Here is a 20,253-nt window from a genome sequence, read left to right as displayed (position 1 = left end):
AATAATAATAATAATAAAGATTTATTTATTTTTTTATTTTTTATTTTATTTACGTAATTTTAGAGATAAGAAAAATCTGATATTAAAATGTGCCTGCAATAGAGCCAAGATAATGAAATCATAAAAAAAATGATAAGAGCAAATAGTTCTTATTTAGAAAATCATCAACAACATAAAACATCTAATTTACTAACCTTTTTATGATGCAATATACATCTATATATACAGAAGACTTGTCCAGTTTTATTAGTGAAGAACGCCTTGCAATGTCTCGTCGCTGCTGCGAATAGATCACTTGCTGGTTTGGAGTTTGTACTCTCTGTCTCCGAGTCACTGCCTGATACACTTGAATTATCATCTGAAAAATATAGATTTTGTATTGTATTTGATGTTATGTATGAATTAACATTTGGTAAGTCAGTGTGATTTTGTAAAGCCTTATAAGTTTGTCATAAATATGAAATAGGAAAAAATGCAATCGCCTTGCCTAAACAAGTTTTTGTTCACATACAAAAATAGTCATAATAATCAAATAATATTATATTAAGAGACTAATTTCAGGAGAAAAGGAATGAATTCAACTGATATACAATGGACTGAAAATATTGTTAAGAGTACATTTTTTGCAGGGACTTTATGAATTAATAATAAAATCTCTATTATAACTTGCCATTTCATTAATATACTGTTACACGCAACAAAACCTTATATTTAAAAAAAAATACCTTGTCTTGAGTTAAATTGTCCCAGACTCAGCGCAGACTTCCCAAACAGCTTTCTCTTCAAGTTATGTGTATGCCAATGATGTTTATAATGTGCAGTCTGTTGCGCCCGAGTCTCGAAAGGGCCCACTCCACAGCATGAGCAACAGTTACCGTCGCTTGCTCCATTTAATGTTAGCGCGTTTAGACGCTTGATGACACTTTGTTCGTCGACTGGAATAATTCATAATATTACTTAATTCTTTGAACTAAGTAATATTATGATTAAGTTAATGTTTTGTTACTGCTGGAAATATTTTAAAAAGAAGTTTTATAGATAAGATTTCCTAAAAATTTACATTCATTATGATAAAATCTATTTAAATACTCTTCTACCTTATGAAATAATTACTATATCATTACAGAATTATAAAAAATAAATGCCACAAGTAAAAATATTGTGCAAGTATTGGATATTTTATAAATCAAATTTTAAAAGCATTGATGCATAGTTGGATAAAATTGGTAAGAAAGTAACTTCATAAGTAGTACCCATAAAGACATGTAAATAAGGTGGGAAACAGAATTTATGCTTATATGTGCAAGCACAAGTCATTACAAGGATTTCATAACATTGCACTCATACTGGTATTAGGTTTTATTACACCATACTAGGTGAACCATTTAAATCCATATGTTAAGGATATATTTCATACTACTTACCAATTTGATGTGATTCTGTTATCATACATGCTGCAACTTTTATTCCTCTCAGGAGTTTTTCAAAATCATCTAAATCGAACACCCTGACTGTTTTAGGCTTGACAATATCCGTTTTAGAAGTCATTTTTAATCGTTTCAAAGTATTTACATCGTAAAATTTGTATTATATTATGGCGTGACTGTCACCTGCAGGAAAATTGTGGTTATTTACTTTATGCAATTTTATATATTAATCAATTTACACTGCTAAAATATAATGTATTTTTATGTAATAAATTTATTCAAGAATTAAAACTAAACACACTATCCTGTTTTACAGTCTGACATTGACATAATATGACATAAGCAGCTGTCATTTGACACAAACTCACAGTTATGACGCGTTTTCACTTTATACCTTCACAAATACGACACGCAACAGTTGGTGGCAAATATATATTTGTAAACAACTCAATGATTTTTGATAACATTATTTGATAATGACATTGTATTTCTTAATGAGTTTTATCCTCAAATATGGGATATATTTCAATCTTTTACACACTGTTAAATTCATTCTCTTCTTTTATATTGGAATACGATATTATAAATGAATGTAAATATTTCCCGCCTTTTTAAAGTACAAGGAGTTGACATCCGTGACAGATTTGTTTTTTCTTTGTACTTTTATTTTTAACAGATACCTAGTCAAGTTTGAGCGACCGTGTGATAACTTTTAAAAAAAAGATTTATTTTAATTTATTAATATTTAATTAGTGACTGTACAGTGAGATGACTTAAGTGTAACTGATGAAACTTAGACTAACACAATACAATGGAATAAAGATCTCGTCTTCTAGGAACGATTAAGGATGTCGTCGCGACGGTTGAGTGGGCGATTCTCCGTAATCATTCCCTTACATTTCATAACAACTGCAACAAAGTAAATACATTCTTGCACGTATTAATATTTATGTAAACTGTTAAAATATCGATTCAGCGGGTTCTGGATGCGTAACTCCTCCCTCCATACGTTCGAAATTATCCTCAAGGGGATGGGGATGGTTTCGAACATTACTGTTTCGCTTTAACTTCATATATGATTTCCTATAAACTATGAATACAAGACATATTAAAATTATAATTAAAATTGTTAGAACTATGTTTCCTAAACTTATACCTTTAAAAACTAAAACACTACTTTCACTATTTTCACTGATTGTCCTTTCACTCATAACTTCACCTTTCTTCATTAGTAAGTTTAAGAGTTGGATATCAGCGAGGTCGATTTCCTTCAAGTTTAACGGTTTTCGTACACCGGCTGATGCTGCTTTCCTTATGTGTGGTGTAGTGTATGTGAGTGAAAGAGAGGGAAGTATTATGTCATCTCTTGCGCACATGCAACGGTGACACCGCTCACACAGCTCAGTTGGCTGCAGGCGGTCGGAGTGAGAGGTCGTGTGCGTCTAAGAGCCGATAATAGGGAAGGACTTACACTACATTTTTGGCGACGAGGTAAATCGGGAATAATTGTAAGTAATTTTCTTTGATACTAAAAATTACAAAAAAAAAAAAGGAGGAAATAGGTGTGCTGTGATAACTATTGAACTAATTATATCCACAGTCGAGTTACATCGAAGCGAATATTAAAGTTAATAATAATATACACACATACTTATTTTCATTATGATATTTTGTGCCGCTTACATAAAATAATTACCCGCACAAAGTACAAAATAACATGTGCGTGCCTTTCGAGAGGCCTCCGCGCCGTAGAAAACGAAGGTTTCGTTTACATAAAGATTTAGCAAAACCTCTTAAACAATTGTAGCCAGAAGGATAAAGTAGGTGTTGTAAATTGTTTTTCGTAAACATAACTATACTGATACCAATGCATACGCGGGCTGGCTTTATTGCTCGAGCGTATGGTGCCTGTATGATAAATACACTGTACAGTGTACGAGTATACAGCTAGCGTCGTCCAGTATGTACTACTCACGTAGTCATGCATAGGACTGTAACTGCGTTATGCGAGACTAAATGTGATATTTTGTTTAGTCGATGCTGTAGATTATTATTTTGGGACATTTGTTTACATATAAATTTATTAATACTGATATGTAAGAACCTGCTTAGAGGATTGGTTAACCCTAGAAGCCTAATCTATATAGAACGTACACAAAGCCTTAATATACGTCTCAGAGGCGTACACATATAAAAGCCCTTATTTTAGGTATATTGTTTAATTTTTATTGTTTTAATAAAGCGAAAATTTAAATTTGGGAAATAAACTAAAAATAAAACCACACTGTTATCAATTATAACTATAATTACAGTTGTTTGCTACAACATAAAAAACAATGTGCATAAATTGGAACAAAAATATTAACTTCTTCAAAATCAACTAAAACATATATTATTTTTATAGAGTATCAATTTTTTTACGCTAATTATATATTTTTAGATCAAACATTACAACTAACCAGTCTTTAGAGGACTAGATTAACTTTAGGTATAGATTACACATAAATCAACCTTGTGCTCGCCACACACAGATTTTTTACATTTATATACACTCTAATTTTGCCATTCATGGTTGGATTAGATTCTTCAGAGGGCCCAGATTCTTGAAATGACGCAACAAATTCAGACACCTCATAATTTTCGTCTTCGCTTTGAACGTCGTCGATAATCTGGTCATCCTCAACTTTGGAATATGAATCCTCGTGAGGACTGTCTTCTCCGTTGAAAATTGTGATAATGTCGTCTTTATTTAATATATTGGACCGTAACATATTTATAACTGAAACAATGCTGAAAAAAGATATAAAATACACGGAAAACAAACAAAAGTAAAAGCACTTAATCTTAGTTAAAAGTTACACAAAGCCTAAACATACGTCTCACAGGCGTGCAACACTTCGATAAATCAAAAATGGCGAAACTTACCATAACGATACAGGCACCGTCCTCTAGCTCCCGTCGACCACTGAGATAACTAAAGAGTACGACGCGCTAGCTTTAACCGTTAGAAAGATACATCCGATATTCGAAATCGTGTACGCCTCGCAGGCGTAGATTAGGCTTCTAGGGTTAAACATGATTAAATGAGCTAAGAAGGTTCGATTCCCGATCAGCTCAGAATAGACTGGTCTGATTACAAAATAGAATTATACCAAATACCCACTTATATCTTATTTAATTACTCGATGTGAAATTGCACGAGTATTATTTAAGATTATTCATTATTGGATAAAAGAAGTAATTAATGGCTATCACGCAAGGAACGTAAGTTTCCTAGACAGGCTAATTAGTAAATTACCAGATAATGCCTGGTGGTCAAGAAAAATCGGGTGACGCCCGTGTGTATTTTGTAATGTTATATCAGATGATGCCTGGTAGTACAAAAAAAAAACGAGTGACGCCCGTGTGTACTTTGTAATGTTATACCAGATGATGCCTGGCAGTCGTAATATAATTACAATACAGTAGTACCTGTAGTGATGTGATACGGGTGATGCTCGTTTAAAATGTTTATATTTTGGGTGATGCCCATATTATGAATTTTAAGAGGAGGCTCCCTTTCTCATTTCTGGCACTGAGAGACCGGTTACTGTACTAGATGGTAATACAGCCGTAATAAAGTTGAATATCGCGTGCGCTCTTTGATCGCGTTCGAGCTCGAAAAGTAAGTCTCAATTCTTATTTCGTTTATAACTAAGTAAGGTAATAATTAATCTAGAAAAATAATATCTTGGGATTCGATAGTAAACTCTATTTTCTTACTGTTAACATTTATTTTAGACGTAAAGTCCAAGTAAATCTTTAAAAAATGTAATAATCCTTAAAAAAAGGCATAATTTTTGAATAAAAAAAAAATGAATCGAGTGAAAATGTTACAATTACGTAACTGTCTTGTACATCGAAAGAAAAAGACCCAATATCATATACTACAGTTTCATTTTGATTGTATGTGTGCCTGTTTCAGAATATTAATGCAAAAACACATAAAATTCAGGGAGCTTCCCCTTAAATACGTATTATATATTTTAATAATTATTATATATTGTAATATATTAAAAAAAAAGATGTGATAGTGTTTCTTTTAAGATTTATTGTATCTTCGAAAATACTTATGGTTAGTATTGTTATCCAAATAAAAAATGGAATAATACAATTTTAAGATTATAAATAGTAAATGCTAAAATATTTACAGTAGTTTTTTTATTATTCGTATCTAAAAGTGACTTAATATTTTCGTAATTTCATAGCAGATTTTGTTCACAAATAATCATAATGATAACAATGCCTAAAATATCTGCGATAGGTATTGCACATTTAACCGACAACTATAAAGTTAGACAGGTTACCTAAGTGATAGTATAATAATCATAAACAGGGTAAGGTAATAAAACAATGAACATTCGAAAACAAAAATAAATGGAAAGAGAGACATACAGAGTAGTCTCAATATTCATTATTTCAAACTAGCCACCTGGCAGACGTTGTTATGCTCTTTATTGGAATATGAATATTATCCGAATTGGTCAAGCCGATACGCCGCGCGCCGAGTTTTGAGTTTTACACTTAGCAACATAATAGGTATTTGGCTATTCATTTTTATTGTTTAAACTATGTGGCGTTGTAGCTGAGGTGGAAAAAAAAAATAAAAATAATAAGAACTACTCACCATACAGTCGATAATTAATTTAGTTAATTAATAAAATAAATACAAATATCAGTAACAATAAGGGTCGTGGTGTGTCTAGGACCAAACCCTCCGGTAGGGCTCTTCCTCTTACTGATAAGGTGGACCTAACATGGAGTGCGCGTCTCGTTGCGAAGGCCAGGCGGTAGGGTGTCTTTAGGGTTGGTCGCTGAATTCCTTCAACAGGAATTAAGGAGCCGAAGCAAGCAAGACGTAGAAGGATTTCCTCAGCGGGAACGTCGCAGTAATCCTTCAGCGCAATCGTAGCAATGTCGTAGTACTACTGAAGATGGGTCTTAAGCGGTATGTAGCAGCGTATGAGGTTCCTTATCGGAACGTGGCAAGGACGCGACAATTCCCTGCGCGGGAACGTTGCAGGTATGTAGAAGCTTTCTAAACGGAACGTAGCAGTAATGTAACACTACTCCCTCAGCGGAAATGTAGCACCCCGGTTTGGGGTTATAACACACTGTTAATTATTACATGTTGGAACGTTGAAAACAACTTTTACGTAATTTATACAATAATATACCGTGAAAGACAATAGTTGGACAATAGACAATTGGCATAAAATATGAATCGTTAATTGTAGATAATAATTACTTTGATAGATAGTGTATAGTGTCAAACAACCTGCCAAATGCTTAAATATTTAGATAGATAATAAAGGTCAATTTCAAGACGAACATTTAATGTAAAATAAAAAATGGATCATAACCACATCATACCGCAAATATTGGTATATATGCAAGTGCATCTAGTTATTACTATATTAATAACGACTGTTTTTATAATTTAAAACACCAATTTTATTAAAGATGAGAAAATCAGCAACAGAAACATCAACGTGAATAGATTAATAAATATTTAATATTATAAAAGTCAATACCTACACTAATAATCTTATCTACAAGTTTAAAAAGTTATTAAGAATTTTATAAGATTTACAACGTAGCAATTCATATAAAATCCAAGTTTTAATGGTGGTTTGTAAGACTGGTCTGATTTCATATTCATAAAGTACTTACGTAATACATCTTTTAAGAGCTCATATTATATATGAGAGATATCGTACTAGATTGAAAATAAAAAGATATTATCAATTAAGAAATACCTTAAAGATTTCTTGTCAAAAAAAAAATAAAAAAAATGTATTATCGCGAAAAGTTCACCATTCGTGCCTTAGTCAGAATATAATATATTCCAAGTATTAATCTCTACAATATTGAGGTGGTAGTGGTATTGATTTCGAAATGCAAAATTGAATATTGCAAATACTTATATAAATATAGGTAAAAAAAAATATTATATTATTGATTGTTACAGTTAACATTGTACAGTTAAAAAAAAAAAACATTTTCAGACCATTAATGTGTGATTAATGTTTAGCCCATGGTTAAGCCATTATTATTGTCATAAAGTTATCTTCTTTTTCTTTTTTTTTCAAGTGGCTATTACGTTGTCAGTAATACAAATACATACAAATGTTATCATAAGTAACAAATAAATTAAAAAAAAATAATAATAAAAAATGTCATCAACAAAATGATACATTGTGATTCGTTTTAGGTTCGTTACATTAATTAAATTTTAAATATGTGTTATTAATGTAATAACCATACAATGAACAACACCGCGTGTGTGTTGAGGTTACAAATAGAAGGTATAAAAAAAAGTAATAATTAATCACGCTTTACTAAATATTAATTATTGTATTGTCAATAAATTGTTGTAATATTGTCACTGAAGTTAAATCTGTACGGTTTGGGTAGGTCATTAGCGAATCGAAAAGAATCGGTTGCATACAGTCATACGAACATACAGGAGAAGCTAAAAGCGGTTCAATAGAAGTCAATGGCACAATATAGTATGCTATTGTACTGTTGCAACTTGCAGAGCAAGCTCCACAAAGCCTGTAATTCTGTCAGAGTGGTTTATACCCAAAAGTTGGTATTTAAATTATTGATAATTATCGAACTTAACATTGTAATACATGTGACATTTTCATATTGCGTGACCTATCGGAATTTATACAATTAGGAATTCAAATGCGAACCATAAATGCATGTTTCTGTATGAATTAAATATTTTTAATGCGCTATAAAAAAAAAGCTGCCACTTTCTAGCCTCTAAACTATCACCAAAAATATATCATAAATCGCTTTATTGCGATACTAAAGAGAGACGGACAAACGAATAAATAAACAAATCTTCCCTGTGCCTAAGGATCATATATGATAACTTGTTGTTGCTTAAATAAGAATAAATAATGAACCAATAATTAATGTTTGGTTAAAATTTTGCCGTATAATATTTATTATATTATTTAGGGTACAGATATACATTTACATTCCGATTTTATTAGGTATATTGAATTAAAATTGGAACATATATTGTTTTAGTAACGAAGTACACATACAGAATATAGATATTAAATAATATTTAAGTATATACCTAGTCTATAGGCATTTTACTTGGTAATAATTGTACCGAAGTTTTACTTAGATTGTTACTAATCCAATTATAAGATTTATAAGGTCTTTTACAGCTATTGTTTAATAATAATTTTAATATGTGGGAAAACAGTGGTTACTTAAATGGTGCAGATGCCGGTGCAGGTAAAGTGAATTAAATTATGCGTCAGAAGAAGCAGCATTCACCTCTTCTAAATGACCTGGAGTGCAGGTCATGATAAATAGTGAGAAAAAAGAGAGAAGATAACCTATGTTAGTTCCACATCAACAAGGTAGTGCAATAGTCATGTAAGGAAAAAATAAAACAGGTTAAGTACAGTACAGGTACAGTACAGGATTTAGTCAAAAGTATAGTTAAGTTACAGAAGGAACATAGTTTAAACATTATACCTTACATATACATTAAGTTACTGAAAACGATTTCGTTCCATTGGTTAATAAATAAATAATGACTTAATAAACTTAAATATAAGTATACAACTTATTCATGGTAGATTGTCGTATACTTAAATAAATTGCCATTATTGTTATTATAAATACCTATGGAAGATGTTACATTTCTATGATTTTGAAGGAGCAACTATGCCTATATATTCTTGCCGGCTCTTCTCTGTCGAGACGGCTTTCCGAACCAGTGGTAAATTCATATTTTTTCCTTATACTGACGATTTGAAAACGTTTCTGGACGAGGTCTGGTTGATGAATGAAGGTTTGAGTTTGAAAAAATTATTAATTAATATTGATTTGAATACATTTATTGTAAAAATGATTATAATTTTGAATGTACACATTACGTATTGGAAAAAAAAAAAGAAAAAAAAGAAGAAAAGGAGAGATGTTGCTTATAGATAGAATTATATTACTATAGGCCAGGTGACACATTCTACTCTATCGTTGGTATGGAGCGGACGCGTCCCTGAGTTGTGTGTACTAACTGATACTGGTGTTTAGGTATATAGACTAGCATACCCGAATAGAGCATATTTTATTTTATTTAATAAAATAATTGGAAAGAATTAAAAATTTCTAAAATAAAGGAGGGATGTAGTGTATGTGAGTGAAAGAGAGGGAAGTATTATGTCATCTCTTGCGCACATGCAACGGTGACACCGCTCACACAGCTCAGTTGGCTGCAGGCGGTCGGAGTGAGAGGTCGTGTGCGTCTAAGAGCCGATAATAGGGAAGGACTTACACTACATGTGGTAAATTAACAATCGGTATATTGGTGGAAACAATGTCTTTTCCTCGGGATTGCTTCTTCCTCAAGGTGTGGTCTTGTATTTTGACATAGCAATTATTATCTATAGTGATCAGGTAAGTACCACGAATTTTCTCATGGTTTACCTCATTGTTGCAAAATTTTGACATAATTATTTCGGTTCTAGCGTAGACGAGCCAACGATCCAGTTGTAAAAATTCAATCTTTAGATCTCCGATGCTAACAGGTAATGAGAGGCATGTACTTATATTTGTTGAGAAATGAAATAGATCTATAATGCATTTGTCCTGCAGTAGGGGTGTGCTTTCCGTTTCAGGACATAGGAATCGTGCCTCATCTAGTTCTGCACAGGGCTGCGTGAGCATGCTTATTTTCAATCCTTTCACTAAGATATAGGGATATTTAGGAAGGATGACGGAAGTAAGGTTATCAACATCACTATGGACAGGTAACGGTATCAATTTATTAGTAATTATAAGTTTCATTATTAATTAAAGGTATATGCATTATGAATTTAATCTGATTTTGCTTTACATACGCTTTAAGCTCAATACTTTGCTCTATTTTAACAATATTCTCTAAGTTTACAGGATATACTAATTTATTCGTAATTCCTATTTCTTTAAGGATATACACAAGTTCATCGGTATCAATAATTGATTGATGCAAAAGTTTAATTTTTGCAAAAGATAATGCGGTTTCAATCTCATTCAACTTAGTATAAATTATTTGAAAATTATGTGTAAAAATATTATAAAAATGAATTAACTTATGACTTAATAATAATGTTTCCGTTTTATTTAAATTCATATCGATTTCATCGAGTTTTTCTTTAATTTGAATGAAATTGCTTCCTGTAACATTTATAATATTGTTAAGTTTTCCCATCATTTCTGTAATGACAGTCACCTTGTAATCCATAGCGTTTTGCTTGTTATTTAATTTACTAATTAACTGTTCATATTTTATGGCATCGTCATTATCCATATTACCAGTAATTGCTTTAATAAAAGAACCAATTGGATTAAGTAAACCACGTTTTATTCTAACTGATGGCACTAATTGCTTATATTTATTAATAGTAATATTCATTATAAAATCTGTTTGAATTTGTGCCTCTTTAAAATCTAAATCAAAATTCTTAATATTAAAACAACTATTTACGTATTTCTTTAATTCTATATAATTATTTAAATTTAATTCTAAATCCTCGTATATAGGTTCTAAATCTAATATCTTAATAACTATCCAAGTGTCGTACGTAATTACGGCATTTCCTTCCTTTAAGGGTAGAAGGCCTGGATTGTCTCTAATCTGCTGCACGTGAAGGGCCTGGCTGAGGATCGCCTGAGCTACCAGCAGTACACACCTGCGAAGGGCGTTTTATATCTTTAATCGGAACTGTAGTCTTTCGTTTTTGAGTGACGATAGGTACCACGTTCCTATGAACTGGTCCTGCTACCTGAGCTTTATGATAGCGGGGTTTATCTTTACTACGACGTGTATTTACGCCTTTTATAAATATAGTATCGCCCAAATCAATGTCGATTTCTTTTTCACCACCTCGTTTATCGATGGTTTGCTGCTTTTGATTAACTATTTTATTTGTTAAATACTTATAAAGGTATCTTGTTTTTCTAACATGATCTTTAACTAAATGTTGAGTATACTGTTTATTAAAATCTACGTGAAATGCGTCATTTGACTCTGTATGACCGAAAACTACCTCGAATGGCGTTAATCCCGTTGCGCTATGTATAGTATGGTTGTATGACATTATTGCATATGTCATTACTGATGCTGCGTCGGTAATCTTTCGTTCATATTTCGCGATTCTATATATCTCTATGATAGTTGAATGAAAACGTTCTACTATTCCCATCGAATTTGGGTTATGCGGTGTCCCTATATGTATTTTAATCTTATAGAATGCTAATAATTCTTTTAATAAAGTGTTGTTGAATTCGGCGCCTGGGTCTGCGAAGAATAAAGATTTATTTTAATTTATTAATATTTAATTAGTGACTGTACAGTGAGATGACTTAAGTGTAACTGATGAAACTTAGACTAACACAATACAATGGAATAAAGATCTCGTCTTCTAGGAACGATTAAGGATGTCGTCGCGACGGTTGAGTGGGCGATTCTCCGTAATCATTCCCTTACATTTCATAACAACTGCAACAAAGTAAATACATTCTTGCACGTATTAATATTTATGTAAACTGTTAAAATATCGATTCAGCGGGTTCTGGATGCGTAACTACCTACTTAATTTATATCTACAATAATTCTGTGACAATATTTTAAATTATTAAAGTATGTATTACTATTATAAATAAATAAAGTATTAAAACCATATAATATTATTATACTAGTTTTTTCTTTTATACAACATTATTAACTAGACTTCTCCGGCATTAAAGTACACTTATGTAGATCATTAAACCAACATAATAAAGGAATAAATAATATTATTATTATGATAGTAATTCTCCACCCTCGTTTTGCTTAACAGTAAATACCAGCAATTGAATTTGCAGTTTTTTTTAATCTGCTACCAGTACTTAAATAAAATCTATATATATATTTTACATTTTGGGATGAGAATTATGCCAATTTTGTCGATAGCTGGTAATTCTTCGTATCATTGACTTCTTTTACCAAGTACCTACCTAGTTCTAACTAGAGTACTAGGTAATTACTCTGACAACAGACAGGGGCTCCCTAAAATCGTGTTAAATGAAAACAACAACGGGATTAAAATATAGTTTATCCTTAAAATAATAATAATATTAGTTATTTTGTATTAATAAAATACAATACATATATTGAAAATATACGTTTACTTGTTTAGGTTGTATTATAGTAACTAGGTATACTTATTATTGTATTAAATTTAATAAAATAGGTACCTACCTAATACAAGCGTCAGCTTCAGATCTTTGCTAGTAGGTATCTAGCTGCAGGTTTTAATCACAAAATATCAAATAAAAGATACAGTACTTACACCATACTAAGTAGGGATTTATTTAATTAGGTATGTTAATAAATTAGATTGAAGGAAAATACAATATAAAAGAAATACAAGACTACTGTACAAATAAGTTTATTTCAGTTTTTAGTTCAGTTAAAAAAAGAGATACTTTGGCGAATGAGATGTGGTGATATAGAGTGTGGAGCATTTTATCATGTAATGTTGTGAAGTCCGAACGAAGCCATATGCGAAATTATAATTTGCGATTTCTTGGAAAGAGCTTTCGCAATATGAAAATTGCGAAGACATCTCTCGTAAATCTAAATATTTGTACAGTTAATATTCAAAATGTATTCCTATTTTTAAAGTAAAATCTTATGATAATATCTGATTTAACGTGGATATTGCTAGAAGCAAAATATATCTATTTACGTCGAACAGCAAACACGAGGTCCGAGGACCATAAGTAAATAATGCGTTCCTCATAACTCTTGAAAGATAAAACAAATCATACAAACACGAGCATTCAAGCGGAAAATTTAATCTCATGCCATGAAGCACTATTTCCTCGTACTTACAATAACTTATGTGAATACTGAAGACTGGGAGAAAATGCAATTTTGTGCCAATATAAAGTGCGATGATGTAAAGGATGAAGTCTGCGGCATTCGCGAGGAAGGTGATGGGTTCCGATTGAAATTATTTGAGAACGAGTGTCAGTTGTTGCGTTATGGTTGTAATGTTGACGAAAAATTAGGTAATAAGAAAATATATTTTTCCATTATTATGTAGTAAGTAGATGATAGTAAAACAATAAGTTGAGATTCTTCTGCAAAATATACCTACCTTTGTAGGTATTAACAACTCTTAACATTATCTAAACAGTTAAGCAGTAAGCAATAGCATTAATTATTAAGGATAATGTAAAACGGTGGTTTTACATTATCCTTAATAAATAAAAAGAAATTAAACTCGGATATTTACATAAAAGAGGACTATAGTAAAGAAGTTCTAGAAAAGAGGAGACAGCTTTTGCCTCAACTAAAAGAGGAACGAGCCAAAGGTAAAATCTGCTACCTCGTTAAAGATAAACTGATTACTAAGGAAAACAAAGAAGATCAGAAGGACAAAAGAAAACGATATCGCAACGAATCTCCAAATAAATCACCAAATCACGCAACCATGCCTGCTTCAAAGAAGGTTAACAAAACAAATATGTTGGATTATGTTGCTAGAGGAAGATCTTCGTCACTAACCATTCCAACAACGTCAAAAAACTGTTAAATGACATCGGCAACCGGAAACAAAAACAAATAAACGAAACTTCTTTAAATATCAAAACAACCAAACAATACACCCCAAGACGGCTGGTCACCGCGGGGAAAAGCGACCACTACCCTGCAATCAATTCCACATCCGCGCCAATCGTTTCAGGAAGTAGTAAACGAAATTCAAAACAAATTTTTCATATAGCAACTGTTCGGTTTTTTCATTAACTACGTTGACGTCTAAGTCACTAGTGTATCAGTCAGTAATAAAACAGATTCAATAGAGGAAAGACGTTTCATTTCAACACGAAAACACGGGTTATGCAAAAACAAGCCTTATTGCCGCAACATATGGTCGCATTCGTACCGGATAATCTGAGCTACAATCGAAGAAAAAAAGAAGTACACGGGCAATTGATCGCGATAAGAAGCTCATTATACGAAGTTATTTGTAACGAAGTTGTTATTGAAAGACAATATTCATGATGGCGAATAATAATAATACGGAACAAATCATACGTGTTTTGGAAAGTACGGCGGAACTTATAAAAAAAACGCAAATTAATATATCTAAGTGTCCTAAACAAAGACTATCCAAAGGATATTTACAATCGCGAATTAAACATTTGGAGGACTATTGGAAAACATTTCAAAGTGCACACTTAGATTTAGTAAAAATAACACCAAGGGAACAAAAGGCGCTTTTACCATACTTCGTCAACGAAGAATTTTACATTCACGAGGACCTTTATTTATGCATACTCGCTGATTTGAAGGATAAATTATTGAACATGGAATCCACTGCATCAGCCCTGGAGTCCAGCCATGACAGCACCGTGGTACACATCAACGAACGAGTGAGGTTGCCGCGGATTGAGTTACCTACGTTCGCCGGGAGCTATGAGGGATGGCCGACATTCAATGATTTATACCTAAGTTTAGTGCACAACAACAGCACGCTTTCCGAGGTACAAAAACTACACTACCTTAAGTCCAGTGTTTCAGGCGAGGCAGAAAGTTTATTACGTAATATTAGAATTACCGATGCTAATTATACACAGGCTTGGGAAACATTAAAATTAAGGTACGGAAACAAACGTTTAATTGTTAACTCTTTATTAAAACGACTTTTTTCTCAGAAAAAATGTATTTCGCAAACTGCTTCTCAGTTAAAATCATTATTAGATACCACTAATGAAGTTTTAAATAGTCTTGAAAATTTAAATGTATCCATCGACTCTTGGGATCCGATTATAATATTTCTCGTAGTGCAGAAGTTAGACCCAGAGTCTCATAAAGCGTGGGAGGAATTTGCGTACACAAAAAGTGAAGAGTTACCGAAGTGGTTAGATTTAAAACAGTATTTAGAGTCTAAATTTCGTACATTAGAATTAATTACACCGCCTGTAAGGTCTACTAAAGAACGCGTTTTTCATGTAAGTACGTCCGTAAATTCTGTGAAATGTTGTATAATGTGTAATGAGAATCATAATCTGTGTAAATGTAAATCTTTTGTAAAAATGAATTGTAATGAACGTGTTGAATATGTAAAAAGTAAGAAATTGTGTTTTAACTGTTTGGCCCCAGGTCATTCGGCATTTAAATGTCGTATACCTTTGTCGTGTCACATATGTAAAAAGCGTCATCATTCTCTTCTACACCGATCAAATATAGGTACAGATTCGTCGGTATCCGAGGTTACTACACAACCGTCGACATCAATGCGGACCGATGTAGATGAGAAGAAGGTGCATACTACAATGACGTCTTTACATAGTCTAGGAGATGGTGAACATAAGGTAAGTCTCTTGGCAACTGCGGTAGTAGTGATTAAAGGTGAAAATGGACACACTACTACTCTTAAGGCATTAATAGATTCAGGGTCACAGGCATGTTTTATTACCAAACGAGCTGCACAAGTCTTAAAGTTACAGCTCAAGCCGGTTAATATGATAGTAACTGGCATGGAGTCTTTGAAGGTACATGTAAGGAATGAGGTCAAAGTAAATATTTTGTCTCGGTTGGAACCTAAGTTTGAGTTACCAGTACACGCCTACGTGATGTCAAAGTATTTAAAAATAAACTTACCTTCGAGAAATAGTATTAAGCATGAGCTTGTACACTTTAACAATTTAAATTTAGCAGATCCAAACTTTTATGAGTCGGGTTGTATGGATCTTTTATTGGGTGTAAATGAATACACAAAAATTCTACAAGAAGGTTTAATCAAGGGTCCCTCAGGTACTATATGTGCTCAAAATACCAACCTGGGATGGATCATTATGGGTGGAATAATTAATATGAAGGTTAACACTATACATAAGTCTTTAATGGTTACAAATTTAACTAGTGATTCAAATATTAATGACTTACTTAAAACTATATGGGAGATAGATATTGATACAAATAGAAAGTTAACTAAAGAAGAGCAACTATGTGAAGATATATATGAAAGAACACATGAGAGAGATAGTAATGGAAAATATATAGTTACATTACCTTTTAAAACTGAAAAGCTGCTTTCACCTGAAGGAAACACGAGAGAAGTAGCTGTAAGAAGATTGTTGCAATTAGAGAGAAGATTTAAAAGAGATCCAGATCTGAAAAAAGAATACCTGAAAGTTATAGAAGAATACAAAGAATTAAAACACATTGAAGAAGTACCTGAAAAAGAAATAAATAAAAAAGCAGTTTACTTACCCCACCACGCCGTTGTACGCCAAGATAAGGAGACCACGAAGACTCGAGTTGTGTTCGACGCTTCCTGTAAAGGTTCTAACAACATATCATTAAATGATGAACTCTTACCTGGTCCAGTATTGCAAGAAGATCTCAGAAACATTATTATGAGGTGGAGAACTCATAAAATCTGTTTCGTATCAGACATTCAGAAAATGTACAGAATGATATGGATGAATAGGAATGATGTCGACTACCAAAGAATAGTCTGGCGAAATGATCCAACTGAAAATATACAAGATATGAGATTACTTACCGTCACTTTTGGCACAGCATCCGCTCCATACCTAGCTGTAAGAACACTTAAACAACTTGCTGCTGATGAAGGTCATCATTTTCCTGAGGCTGCTAGAATATTAAACGAAGATTTTTACGTAGACGATTGCATGTCTGGTGGTGATGATTTAGAACAATGTATTCAGCTAAGAAAAGATTTGACGGAACTATTGCGAAGAGGAGGTTTTGATCTTAAAAAGTGGTCGTCTAATAGTGCAGAATTTTTACAATCTTTAGAACCAAATGATAGATCTACAAAGGCGCATTTAGATATTAAATTAGATGGTATTGTCAAGGCATTAGGTGTTCAATGGAATTTGGGAACGGATCGATTCGAATATAATTTTAGTTTAGAATCAATAGATGATGATAATGTTATAATAACTAAACGCAATATTCTTTCTGATATACAAAAATTATTTGATCCATTAGGATGGATTGCACCTTGCATTGTTTTAGCAAAAATTTTAATGCAGAAGTTATGGCTTGAAAAAGCAAACTGGGATGAGGATCTTAATATTTTTATAAAAGAAGAGTGGAAGAATATTCGCAATGATCTCCAGAATATAAAGGATATTACTATAGATAGATGGCTTGGAACAGTAAATACAAATTTTGATACAATTGAAATTCATGGGTTTTCAGACGCTTCGACATTAGCTTATGCTGCAGTTGTTTACTGTCGTGTTAGAAATGATGATGGAACTTATAGTACAAGTCTAATTGCTGCAAGAACAAGGGTTGCACCACTTAAGACGATATCATTACCTAGACTTGAACTCTGTGGAGCTTTATTACTTTCCAAACTTTTGAAGCAAGTATCACAATCACTGCGTATACCAACGTCCAAGGTTTTTGCTTGGACAGATTCATCAATTGTTATTGCTTGGCTATTTGGTGAACCTTCAAGATGGAAAGCTTTCGTCGCAAATAGAGTAGTTGAGATAGTTTCGACAGTTAATAAGGAACAATGGCATCATGTTCAATCTCACGATAACCCAGCAGATATAGCATCGCGAGGAATGCTTGCTATAAATCTTAAAAACTGTGACATTTGGTGGAAAGGTCCCACGTGGTTAAGAAACAATGAACTACAATTAGAAAGACCAGAATATATACAAACTGATTTAGAAGAAAAGAAGATACCTATTAATACAGTCACACTAACAAACACTATACAAGATAAAATTTCATTAAAGTTTGAAGAATTTGACACATTAAAAGAATTATTGAAAACAATAGCTTATTGTAAGAAATTTTTGAGATTTAAAAAGAATAAAGAAGACATGAAAATAACAATTGAATATTTGACTAGTTTACAACAGCGAACTAGATGGTTGAAGAAGAATGATGAATTTAAAGTAGGTGATGTTATTTTGATTAAATAACCTAATTTGCCACCTGGCAAATGGGCATTAGGGCGTATCACTGCCAAACACCCGGGGCCAGACGGTTTCACTAGGGTTTATAGTGTTAAGAGCGGTGATAGTGTAATAAAAAGAAGTGTATCTAAATTGTGTTATCTTCCTATCAATACAGATATCAATTAATCATTTAAAACAAGCGAGTCAATTCATTTCGCATGTAATTGTTCTTTTGCTATGGTATATGTATGTGTATTTGATTAATTGTATAAGTGTAAAATGTAAACCTATCTGTATTGTTGTTATGTGTATAGGTACATAAATATTTAATATAAAACTGTCATAAAAATGTATAAAGTTGTGTGTAAACTAAAATATAACAAATAACAAAGCTTGCAAAGATGTATTATGATGTGTATTTGATAAATTTATTAAAAATTAAAGTCAAAATTATAGTGTCGTAAACAAATGTTCTATGTAATATGTATGTAATGTATGTAACATTCAAATTTAAGGTATATATTGACTTTTTACGGTGTTATTTGTTAATTCATACAGCATGCCGCATGTTTGTAAGTAAAGGAGGCTAATTTCATTGTTATTTGAAAGGACTAGTGTAGTCCTTTGGTGGGCGGTATGTTCGGTTTTTTCATTAACTACGTTGACGTCTAAGTCACTAGTGTATCAGTCAGTAATAAAACAGATTCAATAGAGGAAAGACGTTTCATTTCAACACGAAAACACGGGTTATGCAAAAACAAGCCTTATTGCCGCAACAGCAACATTTAATACGCTATCATTAAGGTTAGATGAGAGTTTACAAGAATTAATTTTAGCCATCCAACATATTAAGTGGGACATAATAGGCCTTAGTGAAGTACGACGAATGGGTGAGGCTATTGAAGAACACAGCGAATTTCTTTTGTACTACAAAGGAGAAACACCTGGAAGACACGGAGTAGGTTTTTTAATAAAAAAAGAACTTAAAAGCTTTATCAAGGAATTTGTTGGCGTTTCAGAAAGAATTGCGATATTAAAAGAACTAGGAATAAGACTTCCGCCAAAGAAAGAAATTTGGTCTATTATTCAGATTTATTCCCCGACTGAGCAATCGTCTAATTCTGAAATTGACTCCTTCTACTTATCTCTAAACAATACCATCAATGAATACACATACAAAAATTGCATAGTCATGGGAGATTTCAACGCTCAAGTTGGAGATTCAAGAACAGGAGAAGACATCATCCTAGGTCCTCACAGCAAAGGTAAAAGATCAAGAAACGGGCAAAAGTTATTGGAGTTTGCTTTTGAAAATAACTTAAAAATACTGAATAGTCTATACAAGAAAAGAATATCAAAGAGATGGACGTGGGTATCGCCGGATGGACGTTATAAGAACGAAATCGATTATATTCTCTCAAACAAAACGAAATCCTTCGAAGACTGTAGTACTATCGCAAATCTTAATTTCAATAGCAACCACAGAATGATACGGGCACGTCTAAATACATCGTCAGGTTCAGACAACAGTCGCCCCTTTAAAGTCAAAACTCGAACGCCAATTAACGCAACATCAACGGCTACGATTAGTGATAAATTAAATTCTTTGAAAGGAGCGCTTAAGGTGGACTTCCGACCAGCGCGGCTCTATCGCAACGGCCGCAGCGTCTAAGCCGCTGCGTCACTGTCGCAGCGGCTTAGACGCAGATTGGCTTCCGAGCAGCGCGACTCCGGCGTCAGTCACAGTTATTAGTCCATACCTGACGGTTGTGCGGTACAGTAGGAATGAACCGAAAAATTAAAAAAATATTATTAGAATCATATA

General features: G+C 32.6%; 3 protein-coding genes across 4 annotated transcripts in view; 2 read left to right on the top strand and 1 right to left on the bottom strand.

Moving 5' to 3' along the window:
- LOC123704897 overlaps positions 1-20,253 on the top strand; it is a 490,404-nt gene that overhangs the window by 437,421 nt on the left and 32,730 nt on the right. The window lies entirely within an intron of this gene.
- LOC123704899 (ankyrin repeat and zinc finger domain-containing protein 1-like) lies at positions 150-1,743 on the bottom strand. Its single transcript, XM_045653395.1, has 3 exons — positions 1,425-1,743; positions 726-935; positions 150-358 (listed from the first exon to the last, which is right to left on the bottom strand). The coding sequence occupies exons 1-3, from the start codon at positions 1,546-1,548 to the stop codon at positions 165-167; spliced, it is 528 nt and encodes a 175-aa protein (XP_045509351.1). The 5' UTR covers positions 1,549-1,743; the 3' UTR covers positions 150-164.
- On the top strand, positions 16,067-19,141 carry LOC123704896. Its single transcript, XM_045653390.1, has 2 exons — positions 16,067-17,827; positions 18,137-19,141. Exons 1-2 carry the CDS (start codon positions 16,110-16,112, stop codon positions 18,450-18,452), a joined length of 2,034 nt encoding a protein of 677 aa, XP_045509346.1. The 5' UTR covers positions 16,067-16,109; the 3' UTR covers positions 18,453-19,141.

The sequence above is a fragment of the Colias croceus genome, chromosome W, assembly GCF_905220415.1.
Source record: "Colias croceus chromosome W, ilColCroc2.1".
NCBI classification, from domain to species: domain Eukaryota; kingdom Metazoa; phylum Arthropoda; class Insecta; order Lepidoptera; family Pieridae; genus Colias; species Colias croceus.
This window is presented reverse-complemented; position numbering and strand designations above follow the sequence as displayed.

What these genes read in the sequence shown, in the direction of transcription:
- LOC123704899 (XM_045653395.1), bottom strand. Translation starts at nt 1,548, where the DNA reads ATGACTTCTAAAACGGATATTGTCAAGCCTAAAACAGTCAGGGTGTTC. An exon ending in AACAGAATCACATCAAATTG is followed by an intron (nt 936 to 1,424) that starts GTAAGTAGTATG and finishes GAATTATTCCAG; the next exon opens with TCGACGAACAAAGTGTCATC. An exon ending in ACAATTTAACTCAAGACAAG is followed by an intron (nt 359 to 725) that starts GTATTTTTTTTT and finishes TATATTTTTCAG; the next exon opens with ATGATAATTCAAGTGTATCA.
- LOC123704896 (XM_045653390.1), top strand. Translation starts at nt 16,110, where the DNA reads ATGTCAAAGTATTTAAAAATAAACTTACCTTCGAGAAATAGTATTAAG. An exon ending in GCACCACTTAAGACGATATC is followed by an intron (nt 17,828 to 18,136) that starts ATTACCTAGACT and finishes GAAAGGTCCCAC; the next exon opens with GTGGTTAAGAAACAATGAAC.